Source organism: Oncorhynchus gorbuscha, linkage group LG10 (assembly GCF_021184085.1).
Source record: "Oncorhynchus gorbuscha isolate QuinsamMale2020 ecotype Even-year linkage group LG10, OgorEven_v1.0, whole genome shotgun sequence".
NCBI classification, from domain to species: domain Eukaryota; kingdom Metazoa; phylum Chordata; class Actinopteri; order Salmoniformes; family Salmonidae; genus Oncorhynchus; species Oncorhynchus gorbuscha.
In genome coordinates, this window is record NC_060182.1 from 61098000 (window position 1) to 61106558 (window position 8559).

The window sequence follows — 8559 nt, forward strand, 5'->3', positions numbered from 1 at the left end:
GGTAGGCTACCAACATTATATTTGTCAAACGGCAGCCAAGCATCAATCTTCACGTCACCAGAATAAGACGCTAAATATTTATTGGAAAGTAGCATCAAGCTCATCACCGTGCACTTTCACCACCCTGTGAAGTTCATCATAACTTATTTCATCAGTAGCCTAAAAAGCTGCATGCTTTCCCGAGTCGTAGTGGGAGGACCACACAACATATCATCGCGGGACTCCAAGTTTACTTCAACATGATTGATGGTAATAATATCAATATTTGCACATAAAGGAGTTTCTATTGCCATTTCTCGCATAATTAATTTTACCAACATAAAATGGATCTCACCAATGTCGAACGGTCAAATTGTCTGTCGGCATTTATAAAACGCGTTTTCTCCATCGCGTTGACTTTTTTTTCATGTGTCAGGTAATTCACCGCATTAAATGGTTGGATGGGAACATGGTTCGTGATGATGTTCTCTTCTACACAAAAGAGCATACAAAATTAGTGCCTGATGAGCTTCTGAACTTCCCAATACCTTTCTGATGCATTTCAGTCACATCAAACCAAACTTCCTTCAGATTGAAATACTGTCCAAAGGACCGCCAGACTGATTTGTAATAGCCCAATATTTATGTATTTATTATTACATCTCTTTCTTCACATAGTGGGGTTGCAAAAGTGTTCCATAAAATGGGGTTGCGGGCCACAACGGTTTGGGAACCCCTGTTCTAAACAAACATAAGCAAGGTTTGAAATGATTAGGTTTTAGTCAAATATTATATCCGTTGGGGCTTCTTGCGGCCAATTTGCGGTCTACAAATGATTTGTAATTATGTTCCAGCCCCCTGACCATCCACTCAAGAAAGAAAATCAGCCGGAGCTGAATCTAGTTGATGATCCCCACCCTAGACCCCATGTGCTTGTGGAGGTCTGACAATATTTGATTGATATAAGCCAAGCCTTTCCAAAGTCTAAAACAGTGAGTCTCCCTTCAGAGAACATCAAGGTAACCAAGCCCCCACCTCTCTCACTGAATGATTTATTTTTTTAAGAGACATTCATTCCATTCTGTTGTAAAACAAATAGTTGCAATGAAACTGTTAAAACAACTTTTTCAGTTTTGGACACTGCATCCTGATTGTAGGCATTAGTCTCCCACTCCTACATTTGGGCTTAAATCATGCTCTGTACGACTTAAACAAGCAACTGACTTAGTAGAAGCATGTAATCCATAAAAGTGCTTTCAGAATATCCAGGTATCCATTTTTGTTTCTTATACAAAGTATGTCATTGCCCCTTTAAAAACTATGTCGCCCAGTTGCGCATCCTAAGCCATGCTAGAAAATCAGGTTGGAATTGCATTTTTTTTTTAAACACCACAAGTGCCATTTTAAGAGTGTACCCTCTCCATCCAACCTGACAGAGCTGGGGGGAGATCCGCAAAGAATGGGAGAAACACCCCAAATACAGGTGTGCCAAGCTTGTAGCGTCACACCCAAGACGACTCGAGGCTGTAATCCCTGCCAAAGGTGATTCAACAAAGTACTGAGTAATACTTATGGAAATTTGATATTTCCGTTAGTTTTTTTATTTGCACAAATTTCTAAGCCTGCTTTTGCTTTGTCTTTATGCGGTGTTGTGTGTAGAGTTACGAGTGAAACCATTTAATACATCTTAGAATAAGGCTGTAATGTAACAAAATGTGAAAAAAGTCAAGGGGTCTGAATTTTTTTCCAGAATGCACTGTAATATTTACACATTTTTAGAGAACCCTAATACAGTTTGATTTGGCTTTCCTTTTACGCGTCCTCTGAAACTCTCTGCCGCCCTTTGGGGAGGTGCGCATCACTTTGAAAGCCTGCAGGATGGTGAAACTTTCACCTAGCCTATCAGAGGGAAAGTTGGAGCTATTACCATATTGATTGCCCAGCAAAGCCTCTCAGATCTGTGCATAGGGTCCAGGGGTCCATTTGGGATTGGGACCTGTCTGTTCTGAACAATACATTTCTATCTGAACTTTGTGTAACGTTGCACCTTCCTGAACACGCCCCAGGATGTGTTTGAAGAAGGTGGGAGTAGGCAGAGAGGCTGAGGTGATGATCAGACATGACAACAGTGGCCCCTACTGGTGGAGTTCGGAATAGACACTTTGCACTTCACTTCATGCAGAGTTCTGTGGTGAAGCTGTGTATCACAATGACAGGGATTCTACCACACCCAGTCACACCTGACAGCCCTGTAATAGATGGCTGTGTGTGTGTGTGTGTGTGTGTGTGTGTGTGTGTGTGTGTGTGTGTGTGTGTGTGTGTGTGTGTGTGTGTGTGTGTGTGTGTGTGTGTGTGTGTGTGTGTGTGTGTGTGTGTGTGTGTGTGTGTGTGTGTGTGTGTGTGTGTGTGTGTGTGTGTTCAGTCAGTCTGGTAAACAGAATCACAGCTCACCACTCGTAGAGGGAACCACGCCTGGCTGTCAGAGGAACGTTCACTTGAGAACAGCGCAGGCAGGTAGAAATACCATATATAGAATGGAGAGGGAGGGGCACACACCTGATGGAGGTACTGAGGCAGGTGGGAGTGATCTCCCCGTTCCCCCAACTCCTTTAAGGTGGCCAGGAGGGCAGGGTTAGGGATAGGCTCTGCAGTGGAGGTGGTAGGTCCTGTGGTAGAAATGGTGGGTCCTGTGGTGCAGGTGGGGCCTGTGGTACAGGTGGTAGGTCCTGTGGTGCAGGTGGTAGGTCCTGTGGTGCAGGTGGTAGGTCCTGAAGTGCAGGTGGGGCCTGTGGTGGGGCCTGGGGTGGAAATTGTGGGTCCTGTGGTGCAGGTGGGACCTGTGGTGGAGGTGGTAGGCCCGGTGGTGCAGGTGGGGCTTGTGGTGGAGGTGGTAGGTTCTGTGGTGCAGGTGGGGCTTGTGGTGGAGGTGGTAGGTTCTGTTGTGCAGGTGGGGCTTGTGGTGGAGGTGGTAGGTCCTGTGGTGCAGGTGGGGCTTGAGGTGGTAGGTTCCGAACTGGAGATAGTGGGTCCTGTGGTGGAGGTGTGTGTCTCGCCCGCAGGGACACTGTAGCAGGGTTCGTCTGGACTTGTTGCTTGGGAGCTAATGGGATCTGTAGTCTCTGGAGACACAGAGGGCCGGAGCGCTCCCGGACTGCCTACAGAGTGAGAGAGAGAAAAGAGAGAGCACTGCACATCAAACATCAACGTTAAACTGTTATAAAAGTCTGAAACCAGATAGAGTAGCAGTGAAAAGCGAGATTGAGCAAATCCTCTACCTACTTCAGCTTGGCATTAACGACTACACACACTCTCGCTAAGTACTTTCCCATTGTGTTTCTGAGCTGTGGAAGCCATACGGCCCATTTGAGCAATTCCACGTCCTGACAAGTCAATAAATCCTTTATGATCCCATGGTGGGAAATGCATTTGGTAGCTGGGAACATAACATACATAGTATAACGCATCATTGAGCACTTGAACCGACACACACACACACACACACAAACGAGGTCTTGCTCAGAGAGTGTGTGTATTGGGACAGTTCAGACATCACACAGAAACGAGGTCTTGCCCAGAGAGTGTGTGTATTGGGACAGTTCACACACCATACACAAACGAGGTCTTGCCCAGAGAGTGTGTGTATTGGGACAGTTCAGACACCATACACAAATGAGGTCTTGCCCAGAGAGTGTGTGTATTGGGACAGTTCACACACACACAAACGATGTCTTGCCCAGAGTGTGTGTATTGGGACAGTTCACACACCATACACAAACGAGGTCTTGCTCAGAGAGTGTGTGTATTGGGACAGTTCAGGCACCAAACACAAACGAGGTCTTGCTCAGAGAGTGTGTGTATTGGGACAGTTCACACACCATACACAAACGAGGTCTTGCTCAGAGGGTGTGTGTATTGGGACAGTTCACACACCATACACAAACGAGGTCTTGCTCAGAGAGTGTGTGTATTGGGACAGTTCACACACCATACACAAATGAGGTCTTGCTCAGAGAGTGTGTGTATTGGGACAGTTCAGACACCATACACAAATGAGGTCTCGCTCAGAGAGTGTGTGTATTGGGACAGTTCAGACACCATACACAAATGAGGTCTCGCTCAGAGAGTGTGTGTATTGGGACAGTTCACACACCATACACAAACGAGGTCTTGCTCAGAGGGTGTGTGTATTGGGACAGTTCACACACCATACACAAACGAGGTCTTGCTCAGTTCACACACCATACACAAATGAGGTCTTGTGTGTATTGGGACAGTTCACACACCATACACAAATGAGGTCTTGCTCAGAGAGTGTGTGTATTGGGACAGTTCAGACACCATACACAAATGAGGTCTCGCTCAGAGAGTGTGTGTATTGGGACAGTTCAGACACCATACACAAATGAGGTCTCGCTCAGAAAGTGTGTGTATTGGGACAGTTCAGACACCATACACAAATGAGGTCTCGCTCAGAGAGTGTGTGTATTGGGACAGTTCACACACCATACACAAAAGACAATGAGATAGACAGTAAAAAATAACTAAGCTTCAGATCCTCAAACTCATCTCAACCACTTTCTTTTCCCGCGGTCTTCCCTCCTCCTCTCCTTTCTTCTCCCCGACTTTCTACTAACCTCTTCTATCTCTTCTATCTCTCCACCTCTTCTTTTCCTTCTGTCCCCCTCCTTGCTGCACCCTTTCTCCTTTACCTCTCCCCCTCTCCGACTGTAGCTGATGTGGTTGCTCGGACATCACCGGGTGTGATTAATTGGGTGAGACCCGGTCTGTATGCTACAAATCTGATCCGCTGACCGGTTAACAGGGTTAACCCGCACAAGTCCAGCCAATTGACTAACCCGGACCTTCAACCATGGCCACAAGCACACACAGTTTAATGAATAGAATTGACTGGTGCTCTGCCTCCTCCTGATCAATGGTACCCAAACAAATAAAACTGAAAATAAGTAAAGGTGAAAGATTTCTAGAAACCCCAAAATATATTTTTATATCTATAAACCAAGCTGTCTCAGTGTGTGTGTGTGTGTGTGTGTGTGTGTGTGTGTGTGTGTGTGTGTGTGTGTGTGTGTGTGTGTGTGTGTGTGTGTGTGTGTGTGTGTGTGTGTGTGTGTGTGTGTGTGTGTGTGTGTGTGTGTGTGTGTGTGTGTGTATTTGTGTGTGTGTGTGTGTGTGTGTCACCTTACCTGTGTCTGAGAAGGAACAGTCAGTCATAGGAGTGTCGGGTGATTGGCCGTGAGTCACGCTGCTGTCCTCCTCCTCTTCTTCCACAATCACATCATCCTCAACCCCGTCTTCCTCTCCCTTCACCGTTCTACCTTCCTCCTCCTCTTCCTCCACATTGTTGTTTAAAGAGTTCTGTTGGATGAGGTCTCGTCCAACCCTCTGACCATCCTCTAGTTGAGTCTGCGTCCGGTTCTGGTTTTGGTTCTGATTTGGTTCCGAGGGGTCTGATTGGTTGCGGTGGAGGTCAACCCCACCCTCAGACAACACTGGCCCCTCCCTCTCACACTGACCTGGGAGCAGATAAAGAGACATTAGACAAGAGCTTCTGTTGTTGTCATTACACACGGCAGGAGATTCTAATCTGCTCCGTAGGCGCTCATGACGACCTGAGAGAATTAAGGTATAAGCAATACGGGTTTAGCTCCATCTTACCATTCAGATATACATTCACCATGGCTGAGTCCCAATTCTTCACCCTTCTTCCAGAATGTGCATTTGCACACTTTCATGCATGGGTTTTTACAATGGTAGAAACTCCGTCCGGTCAACACTAATCCCAAGCTTTTAAATCAATGACCGGCAGGAAAGAGGTGTAGAATCGGGACGTAGCACATATTTCACCTCTCTCTCCCCCTGCCTCCACTAATAATAATAATAAGAAGAATAATACATTGCATTTGTAACACGCTTTTCATTGAAAGCCAATCTCAATTTGCTGCAGTGAGTGAATGAAAATAAGTCGTAGACAGAATAAGGGCACAACAAGACCGGGCAACTGACACAAAGAACACAACTGACGCTACAAGGAACAAGGACAACAAGGCTATAACACAGCTATTACTAACAGAAGGCCTTCCTAAAGAGAAGGGGTTTAAGGCCCGTTTTAAAAGAGACCAGAGTCTGTGGTGCCTTCAGGTGGTCTAGTGTTAGGTGGGGGGTGGGTCGAGCAGAAAGCCAGATCTTCCAAGGAGCGGAGCTTAGTCCTGGGGGTGTGGAAGAGCAGGCTATTGCTCAATCTGAGGTTGCGGGCGGGGCTATGGGATACGAGAAGATATTTGAGGTATGGAGGGGCCATGGATGTACTGGAATGTCAGCAGGAGTTTTTTAAATTCAATTCTGAATGAGACGGGGATCCCTCTTCTATTACTTCCCAGTCACCCTCATCCAATGGTCTCCCCTACCCCTTCCCTTCCTCTCTCTCCTCCTTACCATCATCCATGGGTCTTCTCCTCCGTGACCTCTCAGCATGAAGGTCAGCAACTCCCCCTGCCACGCTTACCAGACACAGCCCTCCTACTGACGAGAGAGAGAGAGAGAGAGAGAGAGAGAGAGAGAGAGAGAGAGAGAGAGAGAGAGAGAGAGAATGGAAGGCGGGGGCGGGAGAGTGTAAGGCAATAGAAAACAAGTCTAACATCATTCCTACAAGTGTCAAACCATGAATATTTACACACACACACACACACACTCCCCTATTTAGGCCTAAAAGTGCCTCCGTGGAGTAGTGTTGTCCTGGTTCTCTCCAGCAGAAGGCTAATTGCTCCTGTTAGCTCTTAGTGACTATTAGGTCAAAAAGAGAGCACTTATCCCTATGGTCCCCCTTCAGAGCACAGTAGGGTTAGGCCCATAGAAATAGACTTCATAGAATGGACGTTTCCCTGAGAATTACAGGTGTGGTGGTTTATGCAACGCCTACCTCTATATGTGTGTGGGGGGGGGGGGCATGTTGATGCCAGCTGAACTTGGCAACTGTTATTGTTAACCCCTACTTGTAATCACGCTCTGTTACTCTTGCCCCCCCCCCCTTCTATCCAGAGCTCGCCCTCTCCCTTTTCACTCTCTCCGTCTTCCGTTCCCCTCCCCGTCTCCATCATCACATCTCTCTTTGTCTTTGTTCTCTTCCAGGGTGTCCATAAATAATGTACATAGACAGGGGGGGATACACACACGGGCCTACCAGGCAGTAGCTTAGTCCATCTTACGTGAGAGAAGAATGGGTTCAAAAACAGCAACATACACAAACACATTTATCAATCCAGAGCCAACTCAACTGACAAAAACACACAAGTAACAACATGCACAGTCAAGCACTCACAATTAGGCAAATTCACACACAGGGAGTACGTTCCAGAAAAACTAGCCTAACTGCACACAGCAACTCACACACTATGCAGCAGAGAAATAGAGGGCTGTTCAGGTGACTCATCTGAATCTAATAAGAGCCCCTCCATGTCATCTCTACAGCTGCTACATGTGTATCTGAGGGCCTACCTGGAGGATATTAGATAGTGACATATGTGTTCCTCTCATCGAATGAAACTACTACACTGTTCTCACCCAGGGGTCAGGGTCTTCCCTCTGACACTTTCAATCACTTTGCTAACGTGACGTGTGTACCTAGCTGCCAGATGAGGATGGTGACAAACATCATACGGTCATTAAATCAGATGTTTTTTTGTAGTCAGAACCTCTGGGCACGACACTTAGCTACCAGTCAGATAAGATAATAATAAACACATATTGGGAAAATTGGCGTTGCCGCTAAGGTTACAATACTGTTCCTGCAAATGCGAGCTAATGTTACGCCGATGCGATACGCTGGAGCTGCGTTTAGCTCGTGTGGTGTCAGTGATTCGTTTTCTTCACTGGCGTGTCAATGGGTTTGATTAACTGGCTAGCATAGCAAGTTAACAGCTAGCGTAACGTCACCTACCTACCGCTGTCTGCTTTGCTGCTTGAAGCTAACGCTACTGTGCCTACTGGCTAGCAAGGTCCTGTGTTTTGTCAAAATCGATATGTATTATGATTTTATTTCTTTAAATGATACCCGAATACATGCGTACTATGAATGTGTAACACACGGTTGGATCATGTTGATCTAGCTGTCACCTTGCTAATTTACACATCTGGCTGGCTGTCAAGCTAACGTTAGCGCTTTTTACATCTGGCTTTTGCGGCGCGCTGTGATGCAAGTTGTCGCCTTCTAGTACACAGCAATAACTGGTGGTACTTACGATGTAATTAATTTCGTGTCTTGTATCCAGTACGCAGGGTGCTGAACCGAACATTGACCGACTGATGTTGCAGATTTCTCTTCCTGAGACCGATCCAAACTAAATGACGTAACTGTCGTACGGTAATGAGGAAACCTTCAAAATAAACGCCCGCATTTCAAAACCTTGCAATGTGGATAACGCATTCAACTGATACAGAATTTGAATCAATGGTCACTTTTGTTGTACAAACAAGAACATGCAATAAGTAGTTTATGATAATGAATTTAAAAAATATGGTTGAATTATTTATTTTTTAAACCAATAATGAAAAAATACTGGTTGACAC

At 46.0% G+C, this 8559-nt stretch overlaps 1 protein-coding gene across 7 annotated transcripts in view; it reads right to left on the reverse strand.

Annotated features, from left to right (window-relative positions):
• Window positions 1-8359, reverse strand: part of LOC124046315 (consortin-like) — a 29801-nt gene extending 21442 nt beyond the window's left edge. For 6 of the 7 annotated variants that reach the window (XM_046366555.1, XM_046366553.1, XM_046366554.1 and 3 more), the window contains exons 1-4: window positions 8232-8359; window positions 6430-6516; window positions 5181-5510; window positions 2536-3134 (exon numbers count right to left, since the gene is read on the reverse strand). In XM_046366555.1, the coding sequence (XP_046222511.1) occupies window positions 2536-3134; window positions 5181-5510; window positions 6430-6439 (939 nt within the window). In that variant the 5' untranslated portion in view covers window positions 6440-6516; window positions 8232-8359. The remainder of the gene's footprint in view (window positions 1-2535; window positions 3135-5180; window positions 5511-6429; window positions 6517-8231) is intronic. The other variant, XM_046366551.1, reaches the window with a different exon arrangement.
• Window positions 8360-8559: the final 200 nt, after the last annotated feature.